The following is a 16780-nucleotide window of genomic DNA, read 5'->3' as shown; positions in this document are numbered from 1 at the left end:
TAGGGAATATCCGTGGAGAAACATGCTACAAAGTGGAAGTGTATTCTTCAGGACAGCTGGCACATCCACCGGATTCGCGGATACATCCGAAGGGCCAGGGATCATGTCTAGGCAAATTCCCTTCAGGCAGTGGGCCAATACCATTTAAAATATAGCACAGGCCTCAGTTTAGCGTATGAGAAAATGGTCTCGTGTACTTGATCGATTTTTCCTAGCCAATCCAAGAGGTATACCATGCGTGTCGCAAGTTGATGAAAGAGTTAAAGGAAGTTTATAAGTTTTACTGTCCCGCAAGCATGAAACAGAAGAGAGGTTGAGACATTCCTTGAGACACGTCTTGAAACGAGTCCTGAAGGCCTTTTGCGGGATAAAGAGGAAGGAGTTAAGCATACAATACCCTTTGATGGACCGCTAGATTTGATAACAATGTTATTCATGACTCTGATATGGAGAGAGGATACCAAGGGTCTGCTCTGATCTCTTGTTGGAATGCTTCTCTGGGGAATAGAACACCACTGAACAATGATTTGTATAGCGCTTATCCATGACTGACTTGTCTTTCCTACGCCGCCAGACTATACCCCCCAAAATGTTAGCTAGAAGCCAGAGAGGCCTATCCTCAAAAAAATAGCTGTATAGCTTAATATCCTGAACCAGTTCTACTAACCACCTCTATTTCTCTCATGAAAGAAGCGAACAACACTTCTTATTGACAGCTTGTCTTCCTTTGCATCTATTAAATATCATCATCCACTGCCTCTGCCACCCTGTATCTGCCACTCTTCCGCTGCTTCTGCTTCCTCTCTCCAGCTTTTTCAGCTTTTCCCCCTATCTCGGATGTGCAATTAAAGTTCGCTGACTCAGCTTCCGAGGCTTGTTCCGAACCAATGAAAACATGCCATTTTGCCAAGCCTTCCAGACGCGAATTTGCCTATCTAACGTAATATCAGTTCTGCGGGAGAAAGACGAAAGCTGACTTGTATCTCTAGCGCATGTCAACAGATCAACTCGCCCTTTGCAGCACCAGTGCAATCGATCTCTTCCCTTCGACGCTCCTGTACTGTCGGTCCTACGCATTTCTCCTCGTCCGACTTCCCTGTGACGTTTCCCCTCTTGCAGCGGCCTGCAGGCGGTGTGTCAGAAGGCTTTGGAGCCTGCATGCGAGTCGAAGAGATAGGACAAGGAGGATTAAAAGTTTTCAGGCCGATATCCTGCATCAAAAAATCGAGGGCGCAGAGTCATTGATGGCAATTTTCGAGTTCTCGAGGTGATCTGTCGAGTTTAACGGTCGAGTCTGACGCTCCCCGCCGAGTTTCCGTCGCATCCAACAACTACGGCCAGGGCAGCGCAATCTACCACATCCATCTTACATATCTACTTTTTTTCATCATATCAGCGATAACGGATCAATTTGCCTTATTTATCATCCCGATACCGACGCATCTTCGTTTCACCTGCCTCCCGAGCCTTCCCCCACACCCCCGGTCAATCTTTCCATAAGCCAAGGACACAACCAGCTCAGAGCTGAGGGGGGTGTCTATTGTTATTTGAAATACCGGTATCTCCGAAGTCATGTCATCACAAAGCCTCTCGCGCAAGAGGCCTGCACCAGGAGCAACACCATTAGCGCATCAGCAGATGTCTTCATTGCCAAACTTCCCAATTCCATCGCAGCTCTCGAACGAGCAATTTCTACAGCAATGGGCGCCCAACACGGCAACTTCCGGTGTAAATCAACCAAACCCGAACAGCGCTGCGTTTACGGCTGGCGATGATGGGACTGGGCTAATGTCAAACCAACTTACCAGACGACCCGGAAACAACCAGATAATCAGTCGGGCTAGGATGGGAGATCAAAACTTGGTACCGATGATGGATCAAAACTCGCTGAGCATGAATGATGTTGGCAATTCAGGAACTGGCGAGACTGAGGAAGAGATGAGACAGAGAGCTCTTAGAGTCAAGAAGGAATCGCTGGCCAAGCGAAAACATATTCCTCCTTTCATTCAGAAGCTGACCAGGTATGTTGCTATAACCTTTAGTTCAACCGGACCGTTTCATTTATACTAACTAGTGAACTGTAGTTTCCTCGACGATTCGAAAAACGCAGATTTAATTCAGTGGTCTGAGGATGGAAACTCGTTCATTGTCCTGGATGAGGATGAGTTTGCGAAATCGCTGATACCCGAACTCTTCAAGCACAACAACTATGCCTCGTTTGTACGGCAATTGAACATGTATGGCTTCCACAAGAAGGTTGGACTATCAGACAACTCGATGAGAGCTAGCGAGAGGAAGAATAAGAGCCCCAGTGAATATTCGAACCCTTACTTCAAACGTGGACAACCCGACCTCCTGTGGCTGATCCAAAAGCCAAAAAATGTATCCGGCCAAGGCAGAGGAGGCTCAAAGGGCGGCCGTGTCAAGCTGGAGCCTGATGTGGATGATGCCGAAGGTGAAGAATTTGGAGAAGAAGGTGGCGGTGGTCCAAGCGGTGCTGGAGGCCGAGAAGACAAATCACGGTTCAGAGGCCAGCTTGCTCTCGGGTCGGGAGAAGGGATGTTACATGGAGATCAGCTGACGGATGTCTACCGTGAGCTGCAAGCCATTCGGCATCAGCAGCATGTTATCTCGAGCACGATCCAGAAGCTACGAAGGGATCATGAACAATTGTATGAGCAGGCTGCGAATTTCCAGGAACAACATACCCGTCATGAAAACTCGATCAACGCCATCCTCACCTTTCTAGCTACTGTTTACAACAGAAGTTTACAGGGCCACGAAGGTGCTCAGGGGCTAGCTAACTCATTTGCTGGAGCTATATCCCAGGACCACCAGGGCCTGTCAGGCAATATTGTCGACGTTGATGAGCTGGCAGATAACTATGAGTCGGAGCTCACTCCCAACCAGCCACCGTTTAAGAAGCAGAGACTTCTCCTTGGAGCACCGCCCACTCGCGATGGCCAAAGGCATAATACCCTGTCTCCAAATCCGGCCAACAGTGCGTATGTTGGCCATCAACGCAGTAGCAGCTCTGGCCCTCACAAGGTCAGTGTCCAGCCAGTCTCTGAAGTAGAGGAGCTGTTTGACCCTACCAGCCCGATGACCAGCACTGCTCCAGCTCAGCAGCAACCGCAATTACAACGCCAGGGTCAGCCCCGGCAGACACCACAACCACAGACACAGGCGCAGAACCAGAACCTTACACACCCTCACCCCAAGCACCAGGGCAGTCCCGGTCACCTCCCACAACGAGACATCATGTCCCTTATCCAGAACTCCAACGCACGCAGCAGCTTCTCTACTAACCCTTCCGACTTCCCTACTGTGCTGTCCTCCCTCGAAACGTCTGGCGGCAACTCACCTCTTACTCCTGCTCAGCGTGCTGACATGCTCCGCTTAATCTCAAATGAGAACAATGCTGCCCATCCAACGGGTGGCCAACCGCAGAACAATGCCTTGATTGCGCCCAACGCGCCTCAGATGCCGTCCAACTACTCAGCTCAGCTTGCTAATACACGCTCTGAGCTGGACAACCTGGTGAAGATGCAGGCCGAGCAGGCTAGATCTGTGCAACACCTGACGAACATGCTACAGCCGCTTAGTCCTACGGGCTCCATCCCAGGAATAGACAACACCCAGATACCGCCTCCACCACTTGACCTAGACAACATCTTCAATAGCGGCGACTACTTCTCTGACATCCCTGGCGTAGAGAACAACTCTTCCAAGGATAGCCAAAACCAGGCAGATCCCAACAACGCTGCCGCAACTACCACTGCAGGAGGAAAGAATGATAACAGCAATAATAATAACAACAATAACAGCAATAACAATATCACTGCTACGGCTGACAACAACCAAACAGATGACTTGTTCGATTTTGACACTCTGGCTGCCGACCCGTCAGTCGACCCATCGCAGCCAACCCCGAACTTCTTCGACACGTTTGATCAGTTCGACGGCGCGTCCAGCCATGGCCTAAGTGGTCTTGGCGATGTTGGTTCTACCAATATGAACATGAATAGCAATGATAATAACAATCTAGGTAGCGGTGTCGGACGGGATCTGGACCGTAACAGGGTCACAGAGACGTTCACTAGCAGCGAGGCAACGAGTCCTGCTAACACGCTGGTCGATGATAATAGCCAGAACCACAGTCAGAACCACAGCCGGAGCCAGAGCCAGAGCCAGAGCCGAGGAGGAGACGGCAGCACAGGACATACCCACGGCAGTCCACAGATGATGCAGAGACGCAGTGCTCGGAACCAGCGATGAGTGATAGAGACTATTGAACGCTCTCTATCAACGCGCCTAGTTACTGACGCCCGCCTCTTCTGCCGTTCCATCTATCGTTAGAAAAGTGCAAGAGCAAAAAAGAAGATAGACCAAAGCGTATCCTTACCACTACTCCCTTGCTCGAGTTCATGAAAACAAAACTATCAATACCCACTCCCCAAGTTCTACATATGAGTCGCTGCCTCTTCATCTACTACTACTTTGAATACCCCCAATTCTCGCATTGCCCCTTGCTACGTTGCTTACTATCCTGGGCGAGAACTAGAAACATACCTACTTGTGATAGCCAAAAACTACAAAAAAAAAAAAGAGAGACAGTCTCAAAACCTGTCTCCTATTTCTCCTTTCTTCTATCTGTCTATCTGTCTGTCTGTCTCCTATTTCATATTCTTCTGCTTCTTGATCTACTACTCTGGCGTTGTGCTGAAATCTAAAGGCGCGCTCTCAAAAATGGCGGTGGTGGTGGTGGCGGTTGATGGTTGTGGAGGAAAGAAGGGTCATAAAATGACATAAATTGCTGCTGTTGATACCTCATTCTATATCCAATATCAAACAAATCAAGCAATTGAATACTTGAACTGTCTGTCTTCCAATCTTCCAATATCTTGACCTCGCTGTCCTGTCCTGTCCTTTCCTGTTTTGTCTTGTCCTGTCCTGCTGTTTGTCATCACAAGGTCGTGACTGCCAAAAAAGGGAGGCTGGGCCCTCGCGACTGCCAAATCAGGCAAGCAACGCTGGCAAATCAGAGCGCGTAGTTGAAACCTCGCTTAGCTTTGGCGCCTTCCAGAACAGATATAAAAAGGGCCTCCTTCCTCCCTTTCCTGACCTCCTTCCTCTTTCCTTCCCTTTTCCTTCCTTCACTCCAGCCAACCAGCCCCTTTTCTTGTTTTTGCTTCTTGCACTTGCTCTTCTTGCTCTTTTTGCTCTTCTTGCTTTTCTCATCACCAACAACGCGATATACAGACATCTAATACTTCTTTCTAGTTTACATCTTCCCCTTTCTTCCCTTTCTCTTCTGCACTACGAGTCTACCTCTCAGCTTCTCTCGAGCAGCTTAGGGTGTTTTCTCGTTTCACACACAAATGTTCTACATTGCAAGGAACACATGGCTATGATGATACATAACAGAGCAAAAAGCAACAGACACGCACAATTCCCACTGCTTCGGCTTTCAGGGTCTTGTTGTGAGTCGTGCTACAAAGTGCATTCTCACCAGATCTGAGCCTATGGAGTGGATGCGCGGTACGCGTTGCATACACATACATATGACTTCCACACTGAGCATCCATTCCCACCCACACAAAACACAAGCACTTACAACCCATTCCCTTCCCTCGCAACAGTGACAACTTGATTCACTTTTACACGTTGGTTTCGAGTCTTCGGACAGTGACAAATCCTCATGCTCTGCCTTTTACATATCACGTTTGAGTTGACGATGTTGAAGATGTTGGGTTTCCTATGATGAGATTTCTGGAATAGATATGCTTACAGTTGTAGTGCCACTGGCCAGACAGCTAGCATGTTCCAATCTGAGGAGACGTTGGTGGTTGACGGTCATAGTGATGTAGATAGATAGTATGATGTTGTTGATGTTGTGGTTGTTGATGTTGTGGTTGTTGATGTTGTGGTTGTTGATGTTGTGGTTGTTGATGTTGTGGTTGTTGATGTTGATGTTGTTGATGTTGATGTTGTTGACAATGTTAATGTTTGTTTACTATGCTAACTACCTGCTGCTAATATTAATGCTTCATGGTGGTTTACCTATTGTAGTTGACTACCAAGTGTCATAGATAAGCATCTCAAGTCTGTCAGCCAACTCTTTACTACTCTATACTTTACTATGTTGCATCTATACTCGCTCCAGATAAATACGAGGTTGTTCTTGACTCTCCATCCGCATCACAATTACAAATACGAAACACACAAAGACAAACTATCATACACCAAGTGAAACAAGTAGTATAGAATCAAGGGAAAAAATCATACAAGCCGTCCATTTTTTTATATCAAGCAGTTTTGGTTCGATTGTTAAGATAGAAACTGTTCCTTATAAGCCAGAGCCTCCCACTGCATGCCCATCTACCACCCACTATTAAACAGCGCCCTAATATAACATGACAGAAGGAAAGGAAGCAATAGAAAGAGAAGAAAAGGAAAAAAGGGACGAAGAGGATATAAATGAAGACACAAAAAGGACAGAACGAAGCTGGTTGACTTTGACTCTGGGCTGGCCGGCTGACCTTGGCTGTGCTGTGGGTATCGATCGACCTGGGAGAGCAGCAGTTTCGTTTGGTTACCTGGGAAATCTACTGACTTCTTCCATCCGTTCAGCGTACCAAACACGACATGAAAGGTGAAAAGCAGGTAAGCAAGCAAAGGTCAGAGAGATGGAATCTCTTTTGTTTTGTTTTTGTTTTTTTGTTTTTTCTTTCTTTTTCTGGCGTAAGCATAGCGTATACGTTGCTGTATTGTATAGAGATAAAAATTGAAGCCCACGTCAAAATAAAACCAGCGCGTGCAACGCGTAATTCATATAATAGCAACACACGAGGAAGCAAAGGGGTGGTTTAATCCCTGGTTAGCACGGGAAAGAGGTGAGTTGAGGTATGGATATTTCGGAGTGGACCGGTTGAAACAAGCAGAACGCCGCGTTAAGAGAAGAAGAAGAAAAAAGAAGTAAAAAAAAAAAAAAGAGACAAGTAGTTTGTCACAGTTCGAAGACAGTTTGACGGGTATGGGTATGGATATGGAAGATGGGGGTTGGACTGGGAGAAGGTGTTCTAGCTGTGCTTCTTCTTGTCGGCGTTGGTGATCAAGGCTCTGTTGATGTGTGGCAGGACACCTCCGTAGGCTATGGTGGCGCGAATGAGAGTGTCGAGTTCTTCGTCACCGCGGATGGCGAGCTGGAGATGTCGCGGCGTGATACGCTTGACTTTCAGGTCCTTGGCGGCGTTGCCTGCGAGTTCCAGGACTTCGGCGGTCAGGTACTCGAGCACTGCTGTAGTATAGACGGCGGCTGTGGGGAGCAAGAGAAGGGCGTATAAGCATTCGGGTCCATCCGTGGAATAGGGAAGGGGGAGGGGAATAAAATCATAACATACCCTTTGCTCCGACGCGCATCTTGTTGCGCGTGTTGCTCTTTAGGAATCGCTTGACACGGCCGCAAGGGAACTACATAGCAAACCACCGGTCAGCATCTATCGCCGCATCAACAGGTAGATAACCGACTGCGATGCGCGTTGTGGTCTTGTGTGTATACACGACCAACAAACACGTGTCATTCACCCCCCCAAGGCGGAGATAAAAAGACATGAAAAGATAGCCGACTCAGCTGTCGGTCACTAGGGGAGGGAGCAACGAACCTGCAGTCCGGCCTTTGCACTGTGCGATCGTGGTCCTTTGCCGTTGGCATCTTTGGGCGCGGCCTTTCCACCTCCCACGGACTTTCCTTTGCCTCCTGGCATGGTTGTATCCTTGTCTTTATCGTCGTGTGAAAACGGGAAAAGGCGATGCGAGCGGTGCTATGGCGCGTCGGAAGCTGGTGTGCTTTTGTATGAGTGGGGGAGGGTGCGAGTAAAGCGTGGTGCGTTTCGCGTGTATTTCTTCTTCTGCTGCCTGGCAGGTTAAGTTGGAGGGTTTTGGAGGGATAAAGATGTTAAGTAAGGTAAGTTTATCTTCCTCAGTGGACGGTCGGTCGATGTTGGTCATAGCGTGGGCCCTTTTTTTTTTTTTTTTTTTTTTTTTTTTCTTCCTTCCTTGCTTGCAGAGAAAGGGCGCTAGACCGCTTTCGGACGGACGGTTGTCACAGGGTGAAGCAAGCGGGAGTGAAGGCGACGGGCAGCGCGAAGTGAAGGAGGGAGGCAGTGGCGGCGGTGGCAGGTCGGTGACAGAGCGGATAGCATGGCGTAGGGGCGAGCCTGTCGCTGCTTGGAGTTAGTGGTGGTTAGTAGTCGCTGTCGAGATGCTCAGCAGCCTGTGTTAGTAGGTAGAGGATGGCCATCTTGCGAGTATGTCCAACATCACATATAGAGTGTAGGTAGTCACTCTTGCCAGGGAAGACGGGTTTGGAGCTTCTCTTTCTTGCACAGGGGCATCGCTCCGGAGGGCGATGCGTCTTCGCTTCGAGCATCTCTGGCCTCCCCGTCTCCATCTCGGCCTCCATCCTCTCTCTCTTCTGTGCGCTTCTTCGTCGGCCCATTTCTTGAAGTTCTGGCGAGGAGTTGATATCAGATTATGTAATACATCACGTGACTTATAGCTTTGGTGGCCGCATGGGAAACTTTTCAGCAGCCCTTTTTCTCGTTTAGCAAGGAGGAAGCAGGATAAATTTCGCAGCCTTGGGATCGCAGCACCGTTGCTTTACTATCCGTCGTCTTACTCTCTGTCTTGTCTTGTCGTCTGCAGTCTTCAGTTGCATCTTTGTTCACCATGGCTTTCTCGATGTTTAGCCCCCAAATGTAAGAGCTCCCCGGACCCTCAATTTTGACCAAGATAGCAAAGAGCCCGCGTGCGCATCTGGGGATAACCCTGGAGAGGCTGGGAGAGTTGAAGAAGACATGCTAACAGCTTGGTTATAGAACCAACCTTGCCATCATCCTGGTCATGATGCAAGTGTCGAAGAAGATCCCCTTCGATAACCCAGATGTCCTCCTCGGCGTTCGCACCATGTACATCGCCTCCAACATTGCCATTGCAGCACTCTACTACTACATCTACACCGTTATTGTCCAGAAGAAAGGTACGCCTAACCAATCTCCAGTTCAGGCTATGTTCAACCGTCGCCCACTAACGCAACAGATACAGACCTTAAAACTCTCAAGTACGTTGAGCCCCCAGCCATGGGCTCCCAAGACGAACCCCGTCCGGTCGTCACCACCGTCCAGGAGTACGACAAGCAACAGCTTCGCGCCGCCCTCAAGTCCCAGCTCATGGGCGTCGGCATGATGGCCGTCATGCACCTATATTTCAAATACACCAACCCATTGCTCATGCAGTCCATCATCCCCATCAAGAGCGCCCTGGAGAGCAACATCGTCAAGGTCCACTTGTTCAACGTTCCTGCCAAGGGTGATCTTGAAAGACCATGGAAGGCTGCCGGTGGAATGATGGGCATGGGCCAGCCACCTGTCAAGACCGACAAGGCCAGTGTTGAGTCTGCTGAGAAGAACTGGAGGGGCGGTGCTAAGGAAGAGTAAAGTAAAAAGACACTGAGGCGAAATATTTTCTTTTCAAAACTTCTTCTTGTCTTGGAGCCGGACCGGGTGGATGAATGGGATTGGGAATTGTGACATTATGAGGCAAAGCTGTTTTCTTCTTCCTTTCATGCCGGTATTATGAATATTCGTTTTCTTTTTTCTTTTTTTTTTCTTCCTTTTTTATCCCCTTTTATTTGCTTGGTTGTCCTCTTTTCATTTTTATCGGCTATGCGTCCTGTCCTCGGCGTTGCGTTGATAAATAAAGAAGCATCCCATAGACTTAACATATTTTGATAGAAACAATTCAGATATCTTATCTAACAGCCAGTGTTATCTCTGCTTAGTCATAAGATGTTTCTTCACCCCTTACAGTTGTTTTAGGATCAATGTTTTCGAGAGCCATCAACAAACTTCGTCTCTGCTTTCCTTGGTATCATAAGTTGCTGTCCAATGGGAGCAGCATGTTGGAGAATTATCCCCTAGATATTCTTCGGACGATCGTATCACAACTTGATGATCGGGTTGACCTGAAAAGCTTGTCCGAAACATCACGGTTTTGGAACGAAGTCACTAATCCGTTTCTATACAGAAATATCTTTATTTCAACCTCTAGGAACGATTATGGCATAATCCAGGCTCACCAGAGAGCGGGAGTACTTCAATATACCAGGAATATTCAAGTTTTATGCAACAAATCTCTAACTGGGCCCAATGATTTCGATTTTGAAGACTATTCCCCTTGCACCGACTCACCCAACCACTATTGCACCAGATTCGATAGCAATGAAAGTGTGATTGATTCTCTTTATAACTGGGATCTTTACCAAGGTCTCAGTAGTGCCGAGCAAGCGGATAAGAAGCGGTGGATAGATCCTGATGGCGACCCTAAATTTTATCCTGAATTATTCAACCTTGGATCCAGGCGGAGGATACTGTCCGTATTAATAAGATGCAGGGAGGGATTTTTGAAGAGTTTTAGGTGAGCAATGTCTGTCCCAAGTAATGTAATTGCGAGTTGACATAGGAATATACTATGGAAGCTGGGCCAGGCAAGACGTTATCCCACCTGAGATCATGGGAGAGGGGGGGTATCTTCCTACTAGACAGCCTTTTATAGAACAGCTCCGCTTTGGGTTCCTTGAATGTTGTAATTTACAACACCCTCAATTATTTTCCAGGTTAAAACGCCTGGCAATACTTAATGTGGAAGAATCCACGTTTATTGACCATGAATCCGAAGTAAAGAATATCCGGGACTGCGTGACACTCAACTGCGGTCAACTGGAGTACCTTGAAATCAGCTGCATATACTGGCAGCTCTTGGGCGATGAATATGATATCGAGGACCAGCACTTCACGGAGGCGCTGATAAAGCCATGTCGAAATGATCAGCTCCGGTTCCCGAATATACAGCATCTCGTACTCGAAGGATATCTATTCAACAAAGGCCGAGTTAGCTTACTCAAGGATTTGAATCCAGAGGTGCTGCACACCCTGTCCTTAAGATCTTGCCTTTTCTGGGAGGATTTATTACCCTTACTTAACTCTGAGGACCGCCCTTTTCATCTACGAACGTTGGAGGTGCAGGCATACTCCGGATCTTTACCTGGAGTGATGGATCGGCAGACCGAGGAGTGCCATGAACTAGCAAATTATATCGAGAAATGTCAACCACTCGAAAACGTATTTATTGCAATAGAACGGGCATTTGGTCTTGAGCGACTCTGGAAATCGCTCCTTCGGCACCGAAAGACACTCAAGTCCTTTGCTTTCTACTCTCTTCCCGGCAAAACTGAAGGTCCACATGCTGCTCCAACACCGTACTATGTCCCGAACCTTTCATTTGACCCTCCGTACCACAATGAGATAGAACCCGAGAGGTTGACTTTGAAGCATCTGGATTTGGAGCTGCTCGGGGTCAGCTATGAGCCAAGATACCTGGTGTGTTTTGATTCTGGTTCAATGCTCTGGGAAAAATACTAATAAGTCGATGTTGTTAGATACCAGCTCTCTCTCCGCTAACTACCATGGGCAGCCTGAAAGTGTTGCTTATTCGAGGCTTCCATATACATCCTGAACCATTTAAAGGACTAGAAGAAATAGGGAGGCTTTCTAAAGTTCTATCTGTTCATCGACGCCTGATTCAGGACTTTGACAAGTTTGTTCAATGGGCGTTTGGGCCTGAGGGAATCCGATCGCTAAGGCTAATAGTTCACCGCAACCCGTTCGGCGGTGAAGGTAATGAAACGCTACTCTGCCCTAAAGTAGGGCCAGATGCTGAGCCGCCATTCCCAGGGAGGAACTACCGGCTTGTGACCAAGCGTGACCATGTCCAGTATGGTCTACTCCGCAAACACGCCAGCGCCCTTAGAGCTTGTCCAAGTCGAGGTGCGCCACTATATGAAGAGGGTTTCCCAATATAGACAAACCAGTCACATAAACATCCAATCTATCCATTTGATCCATCATCACTGTATTATTATTAGAAGTAGTATATCTTCCCGTCTCCATGCATTCTATTCGGCTGTCCGGCTCTTTCTGCGGATCAACATTATACCGATCGGACAAATTTTCCAAATGCAGCAGAGTGTTTTTTGCCGCCGAAACCGCAAACCTTGAAGGAAAATAAGATGAAGGAATGGATATTTGATAGCTGAGATGAAGTTCTTCTGGACACAGAAGACGAATTGGAACTGGTCAATTGGCGAGCAGAGCAAGCCAGGAAAGAAGCCGAGAGCTGCAGCGGTAGAAGTCCATCGAAGCAGAGGGAAAGACACCAGCCGGGTGGGTAACTGAAATACTAAGCGTTGTCCACGACTACCCGCCCGACCTCCTGTAGCGGGACATCTCGGGAGTCTTTTTTTCGCCAGGGAGGAAAGGAAGGCGTGGGAGTGGAAAGGAAGCTGTCCGACTGACCCCGTCTCCATATGATCAACCCGCCATCCATGTCTCAGCGGCCGAAAGTAGATGGAGATGTCTGCGGGCGGTTGTTCTCCGGCGTGTCAGGAGAACCCGCGGGCACCAAACCAACTCCGTAGTACGGCAGCGTAGCCCGTAGGCCTGTAATAGTCCTTGAAAACGGTGGTTGAGCGAGAGCTGGGTAGGGCTGCCAGGGTTAAGTTTCTGTTGCGTCAGTTGCTCGCAAGAGATTGAAAGCAAGTCGGGGCGGAGGCCGAGAGCGTTATTTATTGCCTGCCCCTCGCCCGCCTCCCCTCCACCTCTTTCTTTCTCTCGTCTTTTCTTCTGCTTCTTCTCTGCTTCACTATCACCATCTCAGAAGTCCTCCATCTTCTCGTCTACGAGCTCGTCTCAAGTCTTATCTAGGTAAGCCGATGGCCTCCGTCGACCCCGAGACGGCCGTGTTTTGTGGTTGTGGTGGGATACTAACTGCTACCCCGCTATACAGAATCATCCCGCCATCATGGTTGTCAAGGTACATATAATAGCAGAAAAACGACCTCTTTCGCACTGCGGTTCGTCAGGTTAACAGGAGTCCCAGGTCGGAATCAACGGCTTCGGTCGTATTGGCAGAATTGTCTTCCGCAATGCGTGAGTTGGGCCTCGACAAGTGGGATTGAGGGGGTGGACGCCGTGAGAGAAGGACAATTATAGCTGACCACGGTGCCATAGCTACGAGAACCCAGACATCCAGGTTGTTGCTGTCAATGACCCTTTCATTGAGACCAAATACGCCGTATGTCTTATGTCTGTCTGGGATGCATTGATGCATTGATGTGGTCGACCTGCTAACATCGATCGACCAGGAATACATGTTGAAATATGACTCTCAACACGGCCAATTCAAGGATGAAATCTCGCACGACGAGAGTGGCCTCGTCGTTGGCGGCAAGCACATCAAGTTCTACGCTGAGCGTGACCCAGCCAACATCAAATGGTCCGAGACTGGAGCCGAGTACATCGTCGAGTCCACCGGTGTCTTCACCACCACCGAGAAGGCCAGCGCTCACTTGAAGGGGGGTGCCAAGAAGGTCATCATCTCTGCTCCCTCTGCTGATGCCCCGATGTTCGTCATGGGTGTCAACGAGGAGAAGTACACTGCCGATGTCCAGGTCCTCTCCAACGCTTCCTGCACCACCAACTGCCTTGCTCCCCTCGCCAAGGTCGTCCACAAGAACTGGGGTCTCAAGGAGGGTTTGATGACCACCGTCCACTCCTACACTGCTACCCAGAAGACCGTTGACGGTCCCTCCGGCAAGGACTGGCGTGGTGGCCGTACCGCTGCCCAGAACATCATCCCCAGCAGCACCGGTGCCGCCAAGGCCGTCGGAAAGGTCATCCCAGAGCTCAACGGAAAGCTCACTGGTATGTCCATGCGTGTGCCCACATCCAACGTCTCCGTTGTCGACTTGACCTGCCGCACCGAGAAGCCAGTCACCTACGACGAGATCAAGAAGGTCATGAAGGCCGCTTCCGAGGGCGAGCTCAAGGGTATGTTTTTTTATGCGTCTTCTCTATCCTCAATGGAAGTATAACTTGTCTAATGATGGTATAGGTATTCTCGGATACACCGAGGACGCCGTTGTCTCCACTGATATGAACGGCAACACCAACTCCTCCATCTTCGATGCCGGTGCCGGTATCGCCCTCAACGAGAACTTCATCAAGCTCGTCTCCTGGTACGACAACGAATGGGGCTACTCTCGCCGTGTCGTTGACCTCATCTGTAAGCTTCTCCTCTTCGTTGTTTTGTCTGCTTCGAATTCAGGGCATAAACTAACACGCATCTTCCACAGCCTACATCGCCAAGGTCGACTCCGGCTGCAAATAGCAACTAACGGGAAGTGCGGAACAACGGAGCATGCTCTAGTTAGGTCCACCACCAGTTTCCCATTTCTCTCTCTTCCTCCCTATATCCCACTACCAATATAAACCAACAAAAGTGGATACCACCTTACCCCAGAAAAGTAAATAAAAAAAAGAATGTAATTCTCTTTGCCTGTGAAGGGCTGAAATATTCATAAGAATGGATAAATATGAAATCAATGCCACTATCTCAGTATTTCTTGACAAAACTTACCTGTAGTGGCCTTGCCTGACTGTTTCAAGGCCGGTCTCCATCTTCTCCTTAACCCCAAACCTCTCAATCTTCAACTTCAATCCACTTTCATCAAAAAATATCTGCTCTCAAACTGCTCTCATGCTACCCTTAAGCTACCCCTAATCATCTTAAGCCGTTTTTGAAATCTTCCCCTGCAGAATGCGCGAGCAAGGCCGATCACGTGAACAACTAACTATTTATATCACGTGATCCTCTATTTCTTAAGGCCAAAAAGTTACGCCCTCAAAGCTTCATCAAGTTGCTTGACTTGCTCGATCTTCATCCGCTGGCTGCTGCATCTTGCACTGCATCTTCTTCCTCGTCGCAGGCTGTCTGCATCTTATACCCTGGAATTGGCAACGCTGGCGGCTACAGGACACACATAGCTCTCGCTCTATGTGCATCTGGCGCCGCTGACGTCTTTGCCGTGCATCTATACCTTCTATACACACTGTCCTGGCCGCATTGGCGTGCTGATGCCCAAAGGCGCCTGCCTGGCCTCTGGACCTTTTGCCTAATAGCCAGTCAATTACTGTTCACTTTTCTTCTTTACAACTGAGATCTCAAACATTACATTGATGGGGAGTTGAGCTAGCGCATTTGGTTCTCATTTCCAGCTTTGGTTTTGCCTTGTCACACCCGCGGAGGAAGAAAAGAACCAGAGGAATTGAATAGCTTCCACGGCCCCGTCTTTTCCTGCATGATACCATCTCTAGCTCGTACTATGACCATCGAGCTCTGACCGTCGACTTCCTTTTTCATTTCCATCATCTCTTAGCGATCGTATACGTACCAAGCATCATGGACGGGGACGAAGACGTGGTCATGGGCGAAGCTCGCGTACCAGAATCCGCACCAGGCCCAGCTCCCACATCAACCTCCACCATCCCCATCGGCGGCGGTCGTCCGTCTCCTCCGTCTGCAGAAGAGGCATCGCTCACGCCAGAAGCACAAATACAAGCCCCCAATGGATCCAAGGAACATACTCAGTCCCTACTAGCGACCTTCCACCAAAAAGTGCATAGTCCCGGGAAACTGCTGAAGGAGATTGAAGACCACCAAGCAGGCATCTCGACTCCCAACAACGATCCTACTACCGGCACGCCCCGGCCCACTGTGGCGGCAGGACACCACGTCAAGGCCGAAGCAGATACCGCCATCGCAGACGAAGAGGCAGAGGACTCAGATTGGTCTGCTGATCACCATGAAGGGCGCAGTAGGGCGCTGCACCGCGCCCAGCTTCCGACGGGGTATTGCTATGATAATCGCATGCGGTATCATTGTGAAGTGAAGCCTACACTGGACGTCCATCCGGAAGATCCCAGGCGCGTGTATTATATCTATCGAGAGCTGGGTAGGGCTGGGCTGATTGCTGATGGAGGGGAGTTTCAGGGGCCATTGGTGCCTCAGCCGCTGAAGAGGATTGAGGCGAGAGATGCGACGGAGGCAGAGATCATGTTAGTGCATACCAAGGAGCATTATGAGTTTGTGAAAAGCACGAAGGGTAAGTGAGAAGGGTTGACTGATGATGAATGGATTTTATTTGGTTTGTGTTCCTGGCTAACTAACTGGGGGTAGATATGTCGGAGGATGAACTGCTTGAGCTTGAACATACGCGGGACTCTATCTATTTTAATTCGTTGACGTTTACGTCTGCGCTGCTTTCGTGCGGAGGTGCAATTGAGACGTGCAAGGCTGTGGCGGAGGAGCGAGTCAAGAATGCGATTGCGGTGATTCGTCCGCCCGGCCACCATGCCGAGAGCAATAAGACGATGGGTTTTTGTCTGTTTAATAATGTCTCTGTGGCTGCGAGGGCATGCCAGCATGTTCTTGGGGACAAATGTCGCAAGATCATGATTCTGGACTGGTAAGTGAAGGCAAAATTTGAACTTGATGCTTGATATAGACTAATTATTGCTGCAGGGACGTCCATCATGGTATGTGCGGTTTTATCAGTATAATATAATAAATTGTGATGCATGTATGGGGTCTAACGGTACCAGGCAATGGCGTGCAGAGGATGTTCTACAATGACCCGAACGTACTATACATCTCGATCCATGTCTACCGGGATGGCAGCTTCTATCCCGGCGGTGACGAGGGCAACTGGGACTACTGCGGTGAAGGTCTCGGTCTAGGGAAGTACGTCGAAACAAACTATAATATCATGATGGTATGATCTTTTATGCTTACTGTTATAGGAACGTCAACATCCCCTGGCCGA

The 16780-nt window shown here is 48.9% G+C and overlaps 9 protein-coding genes across 9 annotated transcripts; 6 read left to right on the top strand and 3 right to left on the bottom strand.

Moving 5' to 3' along the window:
* Positions 1 to 1638: 1638 nt before the first annotated feature.
* ARB_00838 (heat shock transcription factor Hsf1, putative) lies at positions 1639 to 4278 on the top strand (the record flags this gene model as incomplete). Its single annotated transcript, XM_003012909.1, has 2 exons — positions 1639 to 2021; positions 2085 to 4278. 2 exons carry the CDS (start codon positions 1639 to 1641, stop codon positions 4276 to 4278), a joined length of 2577 nt encoding a protein of 858 aa, XP_003012955.1.
* Positions 4279 to 4729: 451 nt separating this feature from the next.
* Positions 4730 to 5266, bottom strand: ARB_00837 (uncharacterized protein; the record flags this gene model as incomplete). The annotated part of the gene is made up of 2 exons (XM_003012908.1): positions 4730 to 4956; positions 5062 to 5266. The coding sequence occupies 2 exons, from the start codon at positions 5264 to 5266 to the stop codon at positions 4730 to 4732; spliced, it is 432 nt and encodes a 143-aa protein (XP_003012954.1).
* A 555-nt stretch (positions 5267 to 5821) lies between these two features.
* ARB_00836 (uncharacterized protein) lies at positions 5822 to 6025 on the top strand (the record flags this gene model as incomplete). The annotated part of the gene is made up of 2 exons (XM_003012907.1): positions 5822 to 5845; positions 5879 to 6025. The coding sequence occupies 2 exons, from the start codon at positions 5822 to 5824 to the stop codon at positions 6023 to 6025; spliced, it is 171 nt and encodes a 56-aa protein (XP_003012953.1).
* A 1057-nt stretch (positions 6026 to 7082) lies between these two features.
* ARB_00835 (uncharacterized protein) lies at positions 7083 to 7766 on the bottom strand (the record flags this gene model as incomplete). Its single annotated transcript, XM_003012906.1, has 3 exons — positions 7083 to 7300; positions 7404 to 7473; positions 7665 to 7766. The coding sequence occupies 3 exons, from the start codon at positions 7764 to 7766 to the stop codon at positions 7083 to 7085; spliced, it is 390 nt and encodes a 129-aa protein (XP_003012952.1).
* Positions 7767 to 8245: 479 nt separating this feature from the next.
* Positions 8246 to 8500, bottom strand: ARB_00834 (uncharacterized protein; the record flags this gene model as incomplete). The annotated part of the gene is made up of 1 exon (XM_003012905.1): positions 8246 to 8500. The coding sequence occupies one exon, from the start codon at positions 8498 to 8500 to the stop codon at positions 8246 to 8248; it is 255 nt and encodes an 84-aa protein (XP_003012951.1).
* Positions 8501 to 8730: 230 nt separating this feature from the next.
* Positions 8731 to 9497, top strand: ARB_00833 (uncharacterized protein; the record flags this gene model as incomplete). The annotated part of the gene is made up of 3 exons (XM_003012904.1): positions 8731 to 8759; positions 8880 to 9040; positions 9106 to 9497. 3 exons carry the CDS (start codon positions 8731 to 8733, stop codon positions 9495 to 9497), a joined length of 582 nt encoding a protein of 193 aa, XP_003012950.1.
* A 461-nt stretch (positions 9498 to 9958) lies between these two features.
* ARB_00832 (uncharacterized protein) lies at positions 9959 to 11480 on the top strand (the record flags this gene model as incomplete). The annotated part of the gene is made up of 2 exons (XM_003012903.1): positions 9959 to 10476; positions 10676 to 11480. 2 exons carry the CDS (start codon positions 9959 to 9961, stop codon positions 11478 to 11480), a joined length of 1323 nt encoding a protein of 440 aa, XP_003012949.1.
* Positions 11481 to 12918: 1438 nt separating this feature from the next.
* Positions 12919 to 14699, top strand: ARB_00831 (glyceraldehyde-3-phosphate dehydrogenase, putative; the record flags this gene model as incomplete). The annotated part of the gene is made up of 7 exons (XM_003012902.1): positions 12919 to 12930; positions 12988 to 13046; positions 13128 to 13191; positions 13262 to 13946; positions 14011 to 14181; positions 14342 to 14422; positions 14542 to 14699. The coding sequence occupies 7 exons, from the start codon at positions 12919 to 12921 to the stop codon at positions 14697 to 14699; spliced, it is 1230 nt and encodes a 409-aa protein (XP_003012948.1).
* Positions 14700 to 15357: 658 nt separating this feature from the next.
* Positions 15358 to 16427, top strand: ARB_00830 (uncharacterized protein; the record flags this gene model as incomplete). The annotated part of the gene is made up of 2 exons (XM_003012901.1): positions 15358 to 16060; positions 16135 to 16427. 2 exons carry the CDS (start codon positions 15358 to 15360, stop codon positions 16425 to 16427), a joined length of 996 nt encoding a protein of 331 aa, XP_003012947.1.
* Positions 16428 to 16780: the final 353 nt, after the last annotated feature.

This window comes from Trichophyton benhamiae (genome assembly GCF_000151125.1).
Source record: "Trichophyton benhamiae CBS 112371 chromosome Unknown contix00201_1.exp, whole genome shotgun sequence".
In the NCBI taxonomy this organism is placed as follows: domain Eukaryota; kingdom Fungi; phylum Ascomycota; class Eurotiomycetes; order Onygenales; family Arthrodermataceae; genus Trichophyton; species Trichophyton benhamiae.
This window is presented reverse-complemented; position numbering and strand designations above follow the sequence as displayed.